The sequence below is a fragment of the Tyto alba genome, unplaced genomic scaffold (genome assembly GCF_018691265.1).
Source record: "Tyto alba isolate M040663 unplaced genomic scaffold, T.alba_DEE_v4.0 Super-Scaffold_2, whole genome shotgun sequence".
Classification (NCBI taxonomy): domain Eukaryota; kingdom Metazoa; phylum Chordata; class Aves; order Strigiformes; family Tytonidae; genus Tyto; species Tyto alba.
Window position 1 is genome coordinate 83,688,248 of NW_024881282.1, and position 18,500 is coordinate 83,706,747.

Consider the following 18,500-nt stretch of genomic DNA (forward strand, 5'->3'; position numbering starts at 1 on the left):
CTGGTCTGCCATCATCTATAACGAGTTACTCATGCAGGTGGGGGCAGTCCCAGCACAAAGCCAGTGATATTACTTGTGAACTGTAACTGAGCCAGCTCCCCAACCTGTGAGTGTGTGGTTGCACGCAGGCTTTCACAGGTCCAGGGCAGAGCCACGGGGTGCAGCTCTCGCAGGGCACATTTTGAGAAGCCAATGCACCGCAACAGCGGTCCTGAAACCAGATGGCTACAGAAAAAACTGAGAATTGCAGGGACACAGACCTGAGTGGTTTCTTACTTGTTTTGGAAAGATGAAGAAGCACAAATACGCGTGGCTAAGTTGCAACACCTCTGCACTGACACCATTGGTCAGCGAGCAACCAGGGGCAAGCTCTGCTATCACATTCCATCCCTGTTCCTCTTCAAAAGGCAGTCACAAATTCTCATTATAAGCCATGTTTTACTTTTGCTAATGGGGACATCTTCTTAGCTCCAAGGCAGCAGGAGAAAGAATCTGTAATTTTAGATTCATTCTATCACACTAGAAAAACAAGCTAAAGAACCAATTTAATCACAGACAGAAGCAATGGCTGGTAAAGTTCATTCAACAGATCAGAGAATCTTTCCTTGCATCAGAAATGTTTATACTTCATAAAGGACTTCCCTATGAAAGGCTTTCACAGAGACGACTCCTCACTCCAAATACATTAAACTCAGCCTTTTCACAGGAACTGAAGATCACTTGTCTAGAGAAGAAAAGTACCCTGGGGAAAAAAAAATCGAAAAAAAACAACAACAAAAACTCCTTTTGAGACTACTGAAAGCAACACCTGGTTTTTATGAGCACCCAGCAGTATTTCTCCCTCCCTGAAGACAGCAGTACACCATCTACAACACCAACTGTTGCCTTGAGATGGTCTTAAATCTGCACTGAGCTTTGGTAGCTGCAAATTGATGAGAAGTGGCAAAACAAACTAAATATCCTTTTTCAGGGCTCATTAAAGGGAGGATATATAACTCTGGGTCAGTAACCAAACTGTTTTTTCTTAAGATAAAATGCTCTTTCAAGTCTTATATTCAATGTCATGATTTAAATGCAGTTTCAGGTGACTTGCACTGTGTATCTACTGAGCAGTAGTAAAGCTATTTATCTGACACCTTCTGGTATTAGTAATCTTTGTCATATGAGAGCACAGAAATGAACAAGACAGGAAAGCAAAATTGTGCTTATCTGGAGGGAAAAAAAAACCCAGCCTGTATTACATAAGATTTTCTTCTTATGTAATAAGAAAACAGGAACCAATAGATTTCCCATATCATGTCAGCTTCACACTTTGTTTTACTAAAGCATTAAGCAACATGCTGCTGAAAGGAAGTGCCTAAGACAAAGACTGTTTAAAGGAAGTTAAAAGATAGATAAAATGCAAACTGAACTGTTACATTTCCCTAACTCCAGCTGCACCTTCATGCAGTGACAATGCTCACAATGCAGAGACACAAGCACCAGTTTGCATGTTCACAGGAGCAGCTGTGGTCTGGAGCCACTCACTGCATTTCCTTGTCTTACCACAGTGACTTGTCTTGAACATGGTTACGAGTTTTTAACATCTGGGAGATACGCAAAGAACAACAGCAGAGCCGATTCTCAGGTTTGTCAGCTGTTGCACAACGATTGTGAACTGCTGGCAGCAAAAGAACCGGATCCAAATGAAAACAGGCCACCAGTCCTGCAACAAAACCTCCTCAGGTTTAGGTCTCCAGATCATCCAGCTTGGATGACCGTACAGCAGCATTTCTCCCTTAAAAATGACTTGTCTGAAAAGTCAGGCACTAGCTCAGATGAGAGCGTTGAAGAGAGTGTAACAGGAAAGGCAGACACATAAAAGCTTGTTCTCAACCAGGCCACTGCTGCTTCTATGCAACCCTCCAACCCAATGAGCAGGACCTGTGGCAGCCTGCTCCGTACAGTCTCTCAAGTAACTAAAGCAAGCAGAGAGAGGGGGTTGCTCTCATTCACAACCATATCAAAAAACAAGCTTCTCCAAGCTGAATATTTAGAGCTGAAAGAATTTAAAATAAGCAAACACTGGACATTTCTCTCCTTCTGTAGGTGAGGTTGCCGTGCAACCAGCCCGATGAGGAGCACAGGCTCTGAAAATTAATCACACTCGGCAACACTCAATATTCTTTTGCTGCCTGTAACCCACATGCAAAGGTAAGGATGAATAATACAGTTGCAAACCACAAAGTATGTGTGAAAGGAGGAGGATCTGACACACAAAGGGCTATCTGGCAGTTTACAAGACCTGAGGGTAGAAGGCACCCAGAGATATCTACAAACAGATATATTTTATCTTGACAGATGAAGAAACACTGCTCATTTGAGATCACACAGACTGAAACCTTTTACTTAAACAATCTGTCTTCATGCCTCAGCTGTGAGGCAGAGTACCCAACTACAGAACCTGGTTCAATGCTCTAGTGTTGCTCCTCATTTTACCTGACAGAATTCTCAAGTATGATGATCTGAGCCTGGGCAGAGAATCTCCATTACCGTTCAGCATGGCTGGTTTTAGTCCGTAGCCTGATTTTAGGCTATATTATACGTTGTGCTGAGCAACAGTACAACAGTTGTTTTCCATATGACACACATTCCTGTTTAGTTTCTGTTTTGCAAACTATGACACAATTTACTATTACACAATTACAAAATACTTTAGTGACATTCAAAGTCAGAATCAGAACTTACTACAAATAATTCCAACTCATCTCAAATAAAGGCCTTCTCCAATCCTATAACTGTAAATGAGTCAAACAGTGAGACTTGTAAGTGTATACAGCAAAAATATATGGCGCTTTTTTTTTTTTTTTTTTGTAATTTCTGGTTTAGGATTTAGAAAGAAATTGAAGCTAAAACGAAGAGTTACTTCTCATGCACTAATGTGATTCCCAAAATCAGGTTTTGAGATTTAAGGCTACATAATGCATTTTTGGTTGTGGTTCCTTTTAAAACAATACATATGTACCTTTCAAGCACAATCCACCTGACCTATTTCCCTCTACTGACACTAGGAGAGGTCAAGGTGACTAACTTGGATATTGGCAAGTGAAGTTCAGATGGGACATTCCTCCCCACTCTGTCACTATCTGGATGTTCAAGGTTCTGATCTGCTGAGCACTCAGAACCACAGCCAGAGAAGTTTGAAAAGGAAAAAAATTAGCCTCCATCTGTCTCAAACTGGGCACACCACATTCATATACTCTTTTGACAATTATCTCTTCATGCCCTAGACTTCTGCACATGAAGTACAAGTTATCATTTTCCAACCTCACAAGGATTATCTGAAGAAAGGATTAGTTTTGATGAGTTCAGATGCTATAGGGGAAAAATATCACGGGGAAAAAAAGTCAGTCCAAGGAATTATTTTTTTGAAGAAAAAGTGGTAAGAGTCCCCCAAATATTTTTTTTAGTGAGCAAAATATCACCCCTGCCTTATTTTAGGAAAATATCCCAGCCAATTGGGCTGAATGTTCAGATACATTTCAGTCAAAAGCACCGAGTGAGCACTATGCAGAGGGAACCTTTGCAACAGGTAGTGCTCTCATTCACAACCATATCAAAAAACAAGCTTCTCCAAGCTGAATATTTAGAGCTGAAAGAATTGTTAAAACAATTTAATAATGTTTCATGATACTGATTAAGTACCCATTTTAAAAGAAAACTAAATTGCCTTCAGTAGATTCATAGAACTGGCAGAATTGCAGCTGAAGCCAAAGTTACATGCTTTAAGACAGACTATTTCTCTAGAATGTATTTACTAAATAATTACAGCACTGGCACAGACATATTTACACCCCTAATCCTATTATTCTCCTACTGTGGATAGTGTCTAGCATAGAAAAAGACCCGGGCAATGGAACAATAATATGAAGTAGGGGTTTTTTGTTTGTTTGTTTTCTGCCAGGACCACTTCTAAGAAAATGAAGCTACTTTTGCTTCATCTCTGTAGCATTTCAGGAAGAGTTTCCACAAAATAAACAATTATATACAACCTATTGTTCACTTACCCTGCTGTCTCTGTACACATCAAAAACAACTGTAAAGGAAAAAAAAAATGTTAATCTTAAAAGATGTACAGTTTCACAGACGATGCCTAAATCTGAATAGATATTTGTGTACACAGCACAATCTGCAAAGTCAGTATGTCTAAAGAACTGCAAGCCAGAATCAGGTTAATTTCCAAGAGGGAGCTGAAACATTTCAAGAACTATTGTTAATGTACTGAGAGATCAGCTGCCAGGTTTTTCCATTTAATGCTGGTTTCTTCTGTTAATTTCCCTCCCCCAAATGAAGAACATTTGATAAACTCTTAGCACAGAGAGAAGCTTATCTTCCACATTACTGCTGTTCGGTTTACAGCAGAGCGGAGGAGTTTCAAGGAAGGAGCGCGACTCCACTCTGCTAGACATTGCACAAACATTTAATAAGAGAAAGTTCCTGCTTGAAGGAGATTAAGACTTCAGCGGATAACAAGACAAACAGGTTGTAGGAACAAAAGGGTCAGTGGGTGTGCTGAGGAGGGTGGCAGTGAAATGGCTGTTTAATGCAACTCAGAGCAGATACAGCCCACCTACTGATTATCAACAGCTCTTCAAACAGACCCTTTGCTACTCCGTGATTGACGCAAAGCTGCCTTGCATAGCTTCATTGTTGTTGCTCCCCGTGACTTAATTAAGCGTGAATCTTTGTATATGCATCTTTCTATTAGCTTCTGTTCTGTATGGTTAAACAAATCTTTGTCTTTCTATTCAGCTAGGGAAACGGACAGATAAGCATTCAGGCATGACTACATGCAGAAGTTGTACCAGCTTAGCAGAAAGAAAAGGGAGGGAAAAAAAAAAAAAAAAAGCCAAAATTAGAAAAGCCTCAGACAAATGCTGTATTGTCACTTCCTTCACTAATAAGGAAGGGAATATTTCAGCTAAGAGATTTCCCAATACATGCAGGATAAACTAAACTCAGGATATCACTGAAGAACACTTGAGCCACAGCGACTACTCAGGAAGCTGCCTGTCAGTAACAGGGATGTTGATAGATCACATCTATGCATGGAAAGCTTAATCTAACATTTCATGCGAAATTGGCTGGGCTAAGGGCAAACCACAACTCAACAGCACCAAAGCCAGTCAAAACTGGTTTTGATCATATAGCTTAAAAATCCACACAGCTTTTTGCACAAGCTTAGTTACGTCAATTTAAAATGTCACTCTGGAATTAAGTGCTATGTTTTCTCGGGAAGACAAGCCCTCAGTGGCTAAGTCAGTCATCAATGCAAAGAGGAGTAGAGCAACCCTAGATTTCTTCTCCAGCTGTTCAACTGAACTTGTTGCCAGTACCATGTACTCTAATTAGTCATATCCTATTAATGGAAAATTTGCATCCGAGTTTTATAATAAAAATGGTGCCTGTCAGCTTAAAGCAAGCCTATGGCAATCATTGAGGCTAACAGCATTTAGTGAGATTTACATCCCCATTAAGACTGATTGCTCACTGGTGACTAGTTCAGGACAATCACAAACACTGAACAGAGATGAAAACCTGAACTGTTCCCTCTTCTTCGGGACCACCTCAGAGCAGGAGTGTCATGTGCCAGCAAGATGAGTAAAACTTTACCAGCAACTGCTCAAAATGGAGGGTAAACCAAGGCTTAACTCCATAGAAAGTATTGATACATCCAGAATACTCTTCTTACCGGGCTCTTATGAAAAGTATTTAGAAGGTTCTAACAACATTTAGAAGTATTTATAAAGCATTCAACCCATCTGTTATCCTACTGCTCTGACTCAACTCTTCCATCTGGAGATCCTACCAGACCAACTGGAAAACGCAGAGCAAACATCATCAAAACCCCCAACGAAACAAGAAGTCAAGAAAAAAGCTATAATACCTTCCCTTTTAAAAGCAAACAAACAAGCAAACCCAGATTTTTATTGTTAACAACACATATGCTACCAGATGGTGGGTCAAGGGATATGATGGCGGATGGATGAAAGGTGGTAAAAATATTTTCTGCATGGCACTTCTCTGCAGATGGACAAGTCACCAGCTTTTAGGCATTTAGTGCCTAAGAACAAAAGGTTCACAAACCTTCATCCCAGAAGGTCACCCTGAAACCTCCTTCTTCCCAGAAGGTAACCCAGATGGAATAGGTTCTACATCCTTTACATAAGATGACACTTCAGACCTTTCAGTTCACCAGACAGCAGTTTCAGAGCCTAAATCCAGGCATCAATTTCCAAAAATAGCGACCTGAATTCTCATCTATCAGTTGATTACATACCAGCTAAAATTACATTGGAACACAGAGGAAAATTAAAAGACAGCAATCAGAATGTCAGATCTATATGACTGATCTTACTTCAAAACACTAGGGCTATGGACCTAATTAAATTAGTATACTAATTTCCAGGCTGCTAGTCTTCTTCAAGCAGTGGTCCTTCAGAACCTCTCTGGACTGAAATAAAGGAACTGTGCAGAGTCAAATTATTAAGAATTTTAATGTAACAGAGACTGGCATTAGAAGGTAACTTTTCAGAAAGTCAGACAGGACAGATATATTTGACTGATCTGGCGGCTCAGCAAAATAATTAACCATGTTCAAAACTTACCTAAGGGTTGAGTTTTCAAAGCTTTATAGAAGACAGTACAACTGCCAGACAATTCTTATGCTTATGTATATTACTAAACTGAGGTTTGGTCCATGCCAGACCCAATTTAAAATTTCTTCATCGTATTTTTCACCACTACTGATCATCCATCACAATGGAATACTGTTCAATTCTCACTAAACCAGGCCAGGCAACTATTTCCAATAAAATTTGCAAAGGACTCCACATTTAAAGAATAAGACTATTTACTTGGGCTGCTTAGGTGTATCAAATACCACAGCCTTCATTCAAAAGTTTCAGCAGCAAAACTGCTGTGCAATGATATTCTAGGAGAAATTATTGTAACTTCTTGAAAAGAAACTTACAAATGATCTCTTCAAGGAATACATCAATAGTCTAGCAGCAAACATCTGACAACATCTATATAAACAAGTATTCTTCTTACTACTGAATGCCTTTTGTTTTCTTACCTCACTTCTCAGGTTTAGAACTTTTCTTAATTAAAAACAAGTGTAAGGGGAAAAAAGCCCTAAAAAAAGAAAATAATTCATTATGGCTTCTGAAGGGATCTTTCACTCATGCATCGTTTTCCTGAAAAGCTCCAGCCTATTCCTCCAGGGTTTTTTTGTTGCCAACTTTATAGTCATTCAAAACCTACATTGCTTTGCATGCTCTAGCCATAAGAGCTACAAGACGCCCAAGTTAAAAAGAACCAAGCCCTGTGAAAGCAATAGTTATGAAGAGAGCAGTGCATATCCACAGACTTAAAATATTGGGGATGTCATTAATTATTGAGAAGTACCTGTTTTAACACTGATCTCCAGCAGAAAATTGGAATTTAGCACACTGCAACTAGGTGCAGTGTGGAGGAAATGAGGCCGGCTCAGCAGCAAGGGGGCAGGAGGACAGATCTCATTTCTGTGGAGTTTACCCTGCAAGCCCTGTCAACTTCAAACCTCCCAGTACCCTGCAAGAAAACTTCAAAGAGGTAGACCCTTCATTTCTATTTTTAAATCTTTGTAACTATGCATGCAATAAGTATTTAAAAACCTTCATAAACACCCTCTTTCCCTCCCCTATGCTCCCCATGCTAATTGAAGCCTTAAGATACTTACAGTCTTCATCCAGGAATTTATACTGTATGTGTTTCTTGAAAAACTCCTGTATTGATCTACAGATCTCCTCATGCTGCTTGGAGATATGATCATAATATTGAGTGTAGTCCCTCTGTGATATACCTGTCAATAATTTTAGTTGATTATGAAGAGCTTCAGGCATGCAAAAAAAAAACAACCAGACAAAATGTAGCAGAGACATGCATGTTATAATTTCTATTTCAGAAAACAGGGTTCTCCCAAGTTTCAACTGTTACCAGTGATACACTGCCTTTTTTCTCCTATGCTTAAAGTACTTCCATTAGGAATCTTTTCCTTGAACAGTTCTGTCATACATTTTATGAACCTCATTTTATATGTACATGATTTGACTATTTTAAGTGAATTTTAGGAGAAGCCTTTGCCTGTGTTTATGTTTCCAGTTCCCGTCTTTCCTTTCAGTTTTATTTCCTCTGGTTACTGTGCTCAAAAAACATTTCTGTTCTGCACAACTGATATAGAAACCAGTATGTGGAACCATGAAATGAAAGAAGTAGCTTGCACATTAGCCAAGATGATAGTTCCTAGCGTACCATAAAGATTTTCACTTAACTGATTTTTCCAGTGTGGAATAATGTGTACCTCTCTGATAAGTCACTACAGGTGAAAACTTAAATCCTAAAATCAACAAGATGCATGCAGTCTAGTACCATATTTCTGCCATTTGCCCCCTTGAGGTCTTACATATCTGACATTAAATAAACTATCCCAGCTACATCATAAGGTCTTAATTTCAGACATTTCTTTGTCTGCAAGGTAATAGTTTAAGTTGACATCAACAGGATTATACACTTGCATGCATCTTAAGTGACAGAAATTCTCATACAGGATGTGTCAACATAAGTCACTGCAATACCCTGCTGGACAAATATTGAATCAAGATCTGCCCCATCACTGCAGAACACATAACTCATGCTATTTAGGGAAAGAAAAATCCAGAAACCCCCAGGAAAGATGCATCAATGATGGCAGTTTGTCGTTTTAATCATATACAAAACACAGAGATTAAGTTTTACTGTAAGACAATGCTGACTACCTCCAAAGTTTAAAAAAGCTCATATAAAGTTTATGTCAGCAGAACTTTGAATTAATACCACCGCAAAGCTTAACTCGTCTAAAAACAAAAACCAAGAGATGGTGGCATCTCAGGGGATGCAGATATGTAACTGGAAAATCATTCACTACACTGTGCAAGTATCACTCCTTAGTTTGACTGACAGGCTTATTAATTTTAAGAGCATGGGAACATGCTGTGAAAAATCTTGGAACTGTCTTCAGAAATGCAGCTGGAGAGCTAGCTAAAAACTCCTCATACTAGTAGGTCTATTAGGTTTCAAAACCTAGTAATGAAACATACAGAGTGTTTAATTAGCCAGTGTACAAACGCTTTGAGGTATTTGAAAGTAAGTATCACTACATATATTTTCTATAATAAATCTATTTTCAAATGTTTTAGACGTTCTTACAGTGATGCATATCTCTGGCAGTTGTGGTGTTCCAGCAGAACACAAAAGGACAGAATTCAGCTCTTCCCCCCTTCAAAAAGCTATTTGAGTAGCCATTAAACAATACCAGCTTAATCAAGAATCTCTGCTATTAGCAAAATAAAATCTGTTATAGAGAACTAAAAAAAAAAACGCAACTGGCATGAATGGAGAGAAAGAAAAGATAAACATACAAGCACCAGAAGGAACAGCCAAATAAAAAAGCTATGAGAATGGTATGTGTTGACAGCACCTAGATTAGCACACCCCAAAACATCAATGTGCACCTCCACAGGACACCCAGATCAGGAAACAAAGAACAGGGAGTATGTTCCTAAGGATTCGGGGGTGGGACAGGATGGAGCAACAAATTGCTGACAGCTCCTAACAGGTACAAAGAAGCACATCCAAAACAACCACACGGTCACCATGCTGAGGAGCAGCCAGGAGAAACAATGAAGACTAGACAACTAACATCCCTTCCCTATCATCACAAGGAATCCTGGACCAACCACTTGGATACTTACAAGCACCAAGATGTGTGTATGTAGGTATGACACAGACAGAATGAGCAAAGTTGGTTTTATTTTAAAGCAAAAAATTGCCTTCCTTCCTATGAAGTCTGGAATAGAGCCTTGCTACATCACTGCTATAACAGTTCCTTGTCATAAGAGTTTAGACAGAATAATTCGATCTGGTTAAGGACAAATGTGTACCAATCCTGTGCTATCCGCATTTCTGTTCAACTTTAAAGAGTCCATGGTAGAGCACATCAAAAACAAATTCAAATTCCAAAATAGTATTTAGCCTGAAATTAAATGCCTTGATTCAAGCACCTGTATGTGCACTAGATGTCTAAACTTCTGTTATAATCAGCATAGTCAGTGCATTCAGAGGAGTATAGTTCATCTAAATTTACCCTAGAACTGCCTAAAATACATGCTCTAGCACAATCTGCCTGTCCTCCAGCTGTAACAAATCTCCTGATGCACCCACCAGCTCTTTGTATGCTGTGAATACCCTAGCTGTTCAGCACCACTTGAAATGTTTTACATTTAGGATTTTGAACCAGAGATCAACAGGTTTTCTGACTAAGCTACACTGAACATAATATGAGCTCAGACACCTCGTATACATGTGGACATGTTCTGACCTCTCTAACTTTCTGCATACAATATCCACATGTGGTCACGTTTTATCAGCATAACACCCTACTACCTCTCTATTCATTCTGCAAGTTGGAGATGATACAATTTGCTCCTGAATATAAAAGAATCACTTACAAAACAGCCTTTGGGCGAAGTTTCTGAATTAGCAATTGGAATTAAGAATATTCCCACTGTAATACTGAACATGCTATGTCATCAGGCTTTCAAATATAGTGGAAAGAAAAATGCGGCACACCACATTTTAAATTACAGAAAGGAGAAAACATTAATTCCAGAAATAAGGTGTATTAAGAAAGAACTGTCTTCATATTTAGTGCTGATTCAAGGAATCAGAGAAACTCCTCAGAACTTCACCTAATAATTTTATCCTTACAAAAATCCTCACCTATAAGTTTGTTTTCCTTGACAAAGCATCTGAATTCTGCACCAGGGATTAGTTCACACCATTTGCGAAGAACAAGCTATAGAGGAAAAACAAATGATAAAATATTGTTTCAGAAAGGTAACAGATAACTTTTTGTCAGCGGGTATACCTCCTAGATCCACAGTTTTGCCTCTGAAGTTATTCCTGATACAAGAAAACAAAGCAATCTTATCCTGCAGTTCACATAATTAACTTAGCAAATACTTCAAAGCAAGTAGACTTAATATTAATTTCACAGAATCACAGAATGCTTTTGGTTGAAAGGCACCTTTAAAGACTATCTAGTCCAAACTAATTTAAAGCAGAAAGGTTTCACACTGGACATAAGAAGCTTTTTCACCATGAGGACTGTCCAACATTGGAACAGCTCCCTCATCAAGGTTGCGCAGCCTCCACCCACTGATGTTTTCAGACCAGATTTGATAAAATGCCAGGTAACCTGATTTGACCTCATCACTTAAACAGCTTTGAGCATGTGAATGGACTAGAGACCTCCTGAAGCCCCTTCCCAACTTAATTATCTTACACTTTGTACAGCATGTATAACTGTTAAGTTATTTATGAAACAACTTCAAAGTTACATTAATGATAAAGCATGGAAAACAAAAAAAAAAAACCCTGCTGCAGAGCACAACAAATTTGTCATGGAATTGGCAGAAAGTTGCTCCCTAGTCAAAAGAGCTGATGAGCAGAATTAAATTTAACCAAATTAACCTCTATTCTGGTATACACCCAAGCAGAATTCTGTGATGCCTTTGAAGGCGCAAACCAGTTAAAATAAGGACACTGGATAGAAATAGCAACCAAACTATTATAATCAATAGGACAGACTGCCTGGTAATTAAAGCATATATAACTCTGGCAGTTATTCAAGTTTCTGCATTTCCTAAGCTGAAGTATTCATATAATCATTTAGGTTGGAAAAGACCTTTAAAATCATTGAGTCCAGTCATTAACCTGGCACTGCCAAACCCACCACTAAACCGTGTCCCTAAGCACCACATCTACACGTATTTGAAATACCTCCAGGGATGGTGACTCAACCACTTCCCCACCCCCCCCCCCCCCCCCCCCCCCCCCCCCCCCCCCGCAGCCTGTTCTGGTGCCTGACAACCCTTTCAGTGCAGAAATTTTTCCCACTATCCAATCCAAACTTCTCCTGGTGCAACTTGAGACCACTTCCTCTTGTGTTACGGCTTGTTACTTGGGAGAAGAGACCAACACCCACCTCGCCACAACCTCCTTTCAGGTAGCGATAAGGTCTCCCCTCAGCCTCCTTTTCTCCAGGCTAAACAACCCCAGTTCCCTCAGCTGCTCCTCATAAGACTTGTGCTCCAGACCCTTCACCAGCTTCGTTGCCCTTCTCTGGACATGCTCCAGCACCTCAATGTCTTTCGTGTAGTGAGGGGCCCAAAACTGAACCCAGTATTCAAGGTGTGGCCTCACCAGTGCCGAGTACAGGGGGACAATCACTTCCCTAGTCCTGCTGGCCACACTCTTTCTGATACAAGCCAGGATGCCATCGGCCTTCTTGGCCACCTGGGCACACTGCTGGCTCATATTCAGCTGGCTGTCAACCAACACCCCCAGGTCCCTGTCTGCCACTCTGCTCCAGGTGTTGCATGGGGTTGTTGTGACCCCAGTCACATTCAGATCGATGCATTATTTTGAGGGCCTCAATTGCTGCTCATAGCTACTAGAAATTCCCAACACCTATCAACCACAGTAGAAAAACCTCAGTAATCAGAGGTGACTCTCCTAACTACAGGGTAAACACGAAACTCTTTGTTCCAACTTTCAGATGTCCTGTCTTTTTAAAGCACGTTAAGATAGCACTTAAAAAAAAAAAAGACAAGGTTCGTTCACTTTTCTAGAGCCCTTTAAGCCCACAGGATGACAAATGTTACATTTATATAAAATTTGTTATTGGAGACAAGACTAGATGCTAACATAAAAGTAATAGCACCACGTGAACAGTTTAAAGCATTGTTAATATCTACATCACTAACTTAACATTTTAATTTGGTAATGAGCATATGAAACAAGATACAATAGACTACTACTGTTCAGGATATCCCCAGCCACTACAGCTAGCTTCTCTCTTAGCAACCTCAGTTGTGATATACACAAGCAGTATACTGTCAAGAATATATGACTTTCAGCTATTGAACTTGTCCTTTCTGGCAAAACCTGACAGACATGAGAGGAAACTGCAAGGAAGCTTCGGAAGTTTGAACTTTAGCTCATCTCCGATGTGCAATTAATTGAACTCCTTATGATCTGTAGCACTTAACCAGGCTTCCCCACATTGCCTAAGCAACACAATTAAAACAAACAAATTTTGTGGGCACATACCCAAGCACAAATGGCAGCCTGCCTGTGGGCAATTCATTTAAAGTACCTAGAAATCATGAAAAAAGTCTTACCTCATAGTCCAAGGAAGGATCAGGGGAATCATCAGTACAGTGGATAAATCTGGGAAAGTAAGGCAGAGGCATCAAAATCTGCTTTTACGTATAAGATTTCAGTCATAGTGAGAAAAATAACTCTGAACTGTGAATCACAAAAGCTACTGTTAAATTACCTCTAAGACATACAAACCAAGAAAATTCAATACATCAGTAACAAACCTCCTTTCGACAGCTATTGGGGGGGGGGAATGTGGAGAAAGAAAAAAAAAAGATCTCCTCTTTTTATCTAGTATAATTTGGAAGCACTTAAATTTGGACAGGGATGCGGTTAAATGTGTTTATTCATTGTTGACGTTTTTTTTGTTTGAATCAACAGTGCTGCTCCTTTCCTTTTTATTGTTATGTTGGCATAACTAGATTCTCAAAGAACCAGATAAACTTGAGCAATCTAATCTAGTTTCATTGCAGTATGTTTTCCCTAGTACTTTTAATGTTTAACTTCCTAAGCCACAAAACAGAGACACATCATCATGCCTTACAGCAGCTCATTTCCATGAATAAGGGATGCAAAACAGCACCACTCGGCACTTCTGATTCCACAGCATGGTATCTTTCTAAATTAAGAGCCTTAAGAAATACTCTTACAAATCTCTTGAGAGTGGGAATAAACAAAACTATTTCTATAACCACAAGCAGATGTCAAGGTTTTGTCCCTTGTGAGTAGCTCAGTGTGTGTCACCTTTCAGGAACTATGAAGAATGGAGGCAGGTATACCCAAGACAACTTCTATCTACCTTTTTGTCATTTTACAGCAAACCTTGCAATAAGTCCTGTAACTTTCAAAGGGAATTAACAAAAGAACATGCATTTTTCTTCCAAGTGTACTCCCTGACCTTACTGGCAACAGACTACTTTGATGCACAGAACTGTGTAAAGGGTCACCGTTGAGCAATAGTCTTAAATGGCAGCATTTATACTATCTCCCTTTGGCACTGAACTTAAGTTAAGCAATCCAAAAGTCTAACATCTCAAATTTAAGCACTGCATCTGTAAGACAAGGCTGCCCAGCCTTTGGTTTGAAGCGATGAGCTATCATAAGAGTTCATTCAGTATGCTGCCAGGAGAAATAAATTTCACACATTTTAGTTTAGGTTTTAATATCCACTACACACAGAAAAGAAGGGTGATAGCAGGCATGGTTTCTAGAAGTAGTGTAACCAAAGAGATCATACATATCTGTAATGTCATATTCCCCACAATTTAAGATCTGTCAAGGCAATAGAAAATTTCATGAGAGCCTGCAGTTTTGCTAGACTCAAAATTCCTCTCTTACTAGCATATATGCCTGCCGTGTTCAAGAAAATATCCACCCTCACCCCCAACAATCATAAACTACATATAAAAAGGCATCTGAAGTACAGCACGTGGAATTTTACAGTCCCTGCACACTAGGACCTGTATTACTTCTCACAGACTTCCATATCTGAGATCAGGGTACCTGAAATCAGCTTAATTCCAGTAACATGCAGTCTTTTCCAGCAGTCAAATATAGCCTTATAAACAATCAAAATTATCCCCTGCTCAACCCTCAAATATTTTGGGTGAGAACTATGTGGTGAAATATACTTCCTCTTTCCTTGTAAGTCAGAAAATTAAATCTTTGGATGCCACCCCAAGCCACACAGACTGCTCAGGTACTGCTGCCAGATCAAGCAAACAGGCAAAATGATGAATACAGACAAAAATATTGCAAGATGCAGTAACGTTATTTTTCTTGAGCCTTAATGACACAGGACTGAGTACAAATGAGGAAAATATGGGAGAACACAGCAAAAGACAAAATTAAACTCAGTTTTCTGTAGTCTCGTTTTCATTCTAAATAGTATAATAAGTTTCTGTCAACAAAAGGATATTACTAACACCCCTTTTTGGGGGCGAGGTAAACTTTGGGCGACTTGAGGTAGTTGCAATTTTGTATTTTTTACAAACTTATTGAAGCATTAATTGTTCAGACCAAGCTGAATTCATCTATTATGTATGGCCTTTTGATTGTAAGAAGCAGAAGGCTAAGTGGGATTTCTTTAATTTGCATCCTATTCATGTTTGGAAGTACTTGAAAGAACAGTAAGAAAGACTTCAGGAACCCAAAATTGAGAGATGTGTGGGCTCTTTTCTGAAGCCTTTGAAAATTGTCATTTTGAATACTACTAAGGGTAAAGGAATTAAACTCTACTGTTTATAGGCCTTGTGCTGTGGTCAACAACTTGTTTACAGATTTATACTTGGATGTCAAGAACAGAAGCATCAAGGTCTCTTCATATGTAGCAGCTGCGTGTTCATCTCCAAATGCATATACCTGACAACAGGTCACGTGAGATGAAGACATTATGCAGTTCAGTTTTCAACAGTGAGAAAGCAATTTAAGAAGGTTTCTAAGACCTCCAGTACCTATCCTACTAAGATAACCATGAGCTCATTTGCAAATCACTGAGATTATTCTGTGGATAATAAAGTATTATGAATATAATGAAACTTCTAAAAGTTACTTTGCTTCTGACAGTTCCCCTGCTATTATCTCATAGTTTATTTTAAAACCTGAATTTAAAAAAAAAAATCAAGAAGAAACTTCTAACAGCCTTTGAACTGCATCTTTATTTCTTGAATACCGAACCTTGCTGGAACTTAAAGGACTAAAAGAAATAGAAAATTCACACACCATTCAAAAGAGGATCTTGTACTACACTGGAAATTGCGAGGAAAAATGGGATGTGAATAAAACCTTAAGAAAAAAAAAAAAATCAAAGGCCTTACTTTCTACATCCTCTCGTGTAGAACTGCCTACCTTGGAGTAGGTTATACTAAAGCCTAAACCAACAGCTTCTGTTCTTGTAAAAAGGTATCCTGAGTGCCAAGTCACATCTTTATGAGCCAACACTGCCTCCTATGTTCTGTTAGGAGAACACAGGCTGTTATTCCTCCAAATCTCAGAAAAAAAATTATAATTTCTTTATATTTGTAATTCAATATTTAGAAGCATTAAGTTTGGTATCAAAAAATGTATCCAGAATGCTAGTTTAAAAACAAAAAGGTCTGAAACATCTGCTAGGTTTTAAAGTGTGCTTAGGAGCCTGATTGGCTAAACTTCACTCAAAAGTAGACTCTCTCAACTGTTCTCACAAACAAACACTTAAATTTTAATCAAGCCCCCTTATAAACACCTAAATAAAAAAAAAAGATGCATCTCCCCTCACGTTCCTTTCTATCTTGAACATTAATACATTTGAAAACTTTTCCTTGGCCCAGTGGGAGTTGTTTCACCTGCTCTGTTAAGCTAGTAGGTAAAAAATACCTACTAAATGTGGCATAGATGGTCCCTTCACTTTGTTTCCTTGGCTTTGGCAGGGTTGAGTGGCTACTTTTAGACCCTACTTCACCTGCCTAACCAGCCTCTTGAAAAGTTTAGGTTAATGAACTTCTGGAAGTAACAGGACCAAAGCAACAGCTTGCCCAATAAAATACTGAGAGTCAATTTACAACACGGAAGCGCACATCAGAAAACTGTCATTCCTGCATGTGACTCATACTGCCCCTCTATAATAAATCAAATGGCAATCGCTGCAAAAGATGTCCTCTGCATTAGGCTGCTTTTCAATATGGTTGAACTTATCTCACCTCTATCGTTTTGATTATTAAACTGGAAAAACAAGAACACTTTAGCGTTCAAAATCCCAATAGTAGCATCTGCAGATTTAAAACATACAATATTGCTCTGTACAACAGGAATGAAACCCAAAGTTTGACAAAATTTCCAATGTTTATTAACAAGCATGATGTAACAACCACCTTATCTTATAATTGAAAGGGCATTATCGTATAATTAGAACTATTGCTAATATTTATACCATTCTCAAGGTGGGCAACCATGTCTTAACAAAATATAGTCCACACATTCTAACAATAAAGAAGAAAACTGTGTTCTAAACCAATACACTCAACAGGACTTTAAAAGGATTTTTGTTCAAAAGAGGAGTTTTAACCACTTAATAGAAATCCCAATTAAAAAGGGATTTTCTTTAAATCACATATCCACAACACTAAGTTTTTGTAAGCCTACATTAAAACCTGAAAAGTTAAGGATCACACCACCCACAAGTTTTTTTGTGAACTCAGCTAAGTAAAATGCAATGATTATTTTGAAGCAGAAACATCGACTCTACATTAATGAGCGCATCACTCTGAAGTCTTTGTTAATTTATACAAAATTAACAAGGAGGAAAGTTAACTCATTACTGTGAACTTTTCAGCTAAACAAAGTGTCAACATCATGAGAGAATCTAAACATTTAAAATAGTCAAAGCTTATCTACTCATGCCCAGTATATTTGCACTAAGGCCATATTTTTTAATGGTTTGTATTGAAGTACTGCATAGCTGAAGTTTTCTCAGAACTTGAGACAGTTGAGAATTACATCAGGGGCAGTTCCCTGACCTGAACAATGTATAGATCAATAACAGGTAAGCATATAGAAAATGAGAGAGGAAGGAAGAGGCAAAGAAAGTGGTTTGCCTTAAGTCCCACATCACTGGCAAAGCTGGATTAAGAAACAGATCTTCAAATTCCCATTGCAAAACCTTTTCCATATTATGACCCATTAAGTGGATTTTTAAGTTAATACAATTGAACAGAAAAGAAAAACTAAACAAAAAAGGGTATACAGCATTTCAGCTGTTACTTATGCAAGGCAAAAAAATTTAGACCATACTGAGTATCAGTGAAAGAAATAGAAATATAGTGCATTTATGCTCCCTCTGAATAGCCCTTCCAATGGATTTGGATATATTATGTTTCTATTTTTCATTTGTTCAGAACTTCAGGTTCTTATGCCAGCTACATTTTTAATTTCTGCTTGCTAAGGACTAGGGAACTGGCAGCTAATCAACAGTATAATTAAGGAAGACCACTGTTCTGATTCAGCAATAATCATTTCACTGTTTGGTTGGGGACATTTTGTACAAATAACTTCGTAATTTAGAAATACCATGCACAGACTGGACAATAGTATGTGTTTTAATCAAGTACAACATATTAATGAAATATAAGATACATAGAGACCAAAACGATTTTACACATTACACACATTCCCCTAGTCGCAAGTACATCTTACATTCAAATTTATGGAAACTGCAAGGCTGCACTGCCCATATTAACTCT

At 38.6% G+C, this 18,500-nt stretch overlaps 1 protein-coding gene across 1 annotated transcript in view; it reads right to left on the reverse strand.

Annotated features, from left to right (window-relative positions):
* The window catches only part of CDC123 (cell division cycle 123), a 38,879-nt gene that overhangs the window by 8,831 nt on the left and 11,548 nt on the right, over window positions 1-18,500 (reverse strand). The window contains exons 7-10 of the mRNA XM_042791891.1: window positions 13,305-13,353; window positions 10,840-10,915; window positions 7,763-7,885; window positions 4,047-4,075 (exon numbers count right to left, since the gene is read on the reverse strand). Coding sequence (XP_042647825.1) covers window positions 4,047-4,075; window positions 7,763-7,885; window positions 10,840-10,915; window positions 13,305-13,353 — 277 coding nt within the window. The remainder of the gene's footprint in view (window positions 1-4,046; window positions 4,076-7,762; window positions 7,886-10,839; window positions 10,916-13,304; window positions 13,354-18,500) is intronic.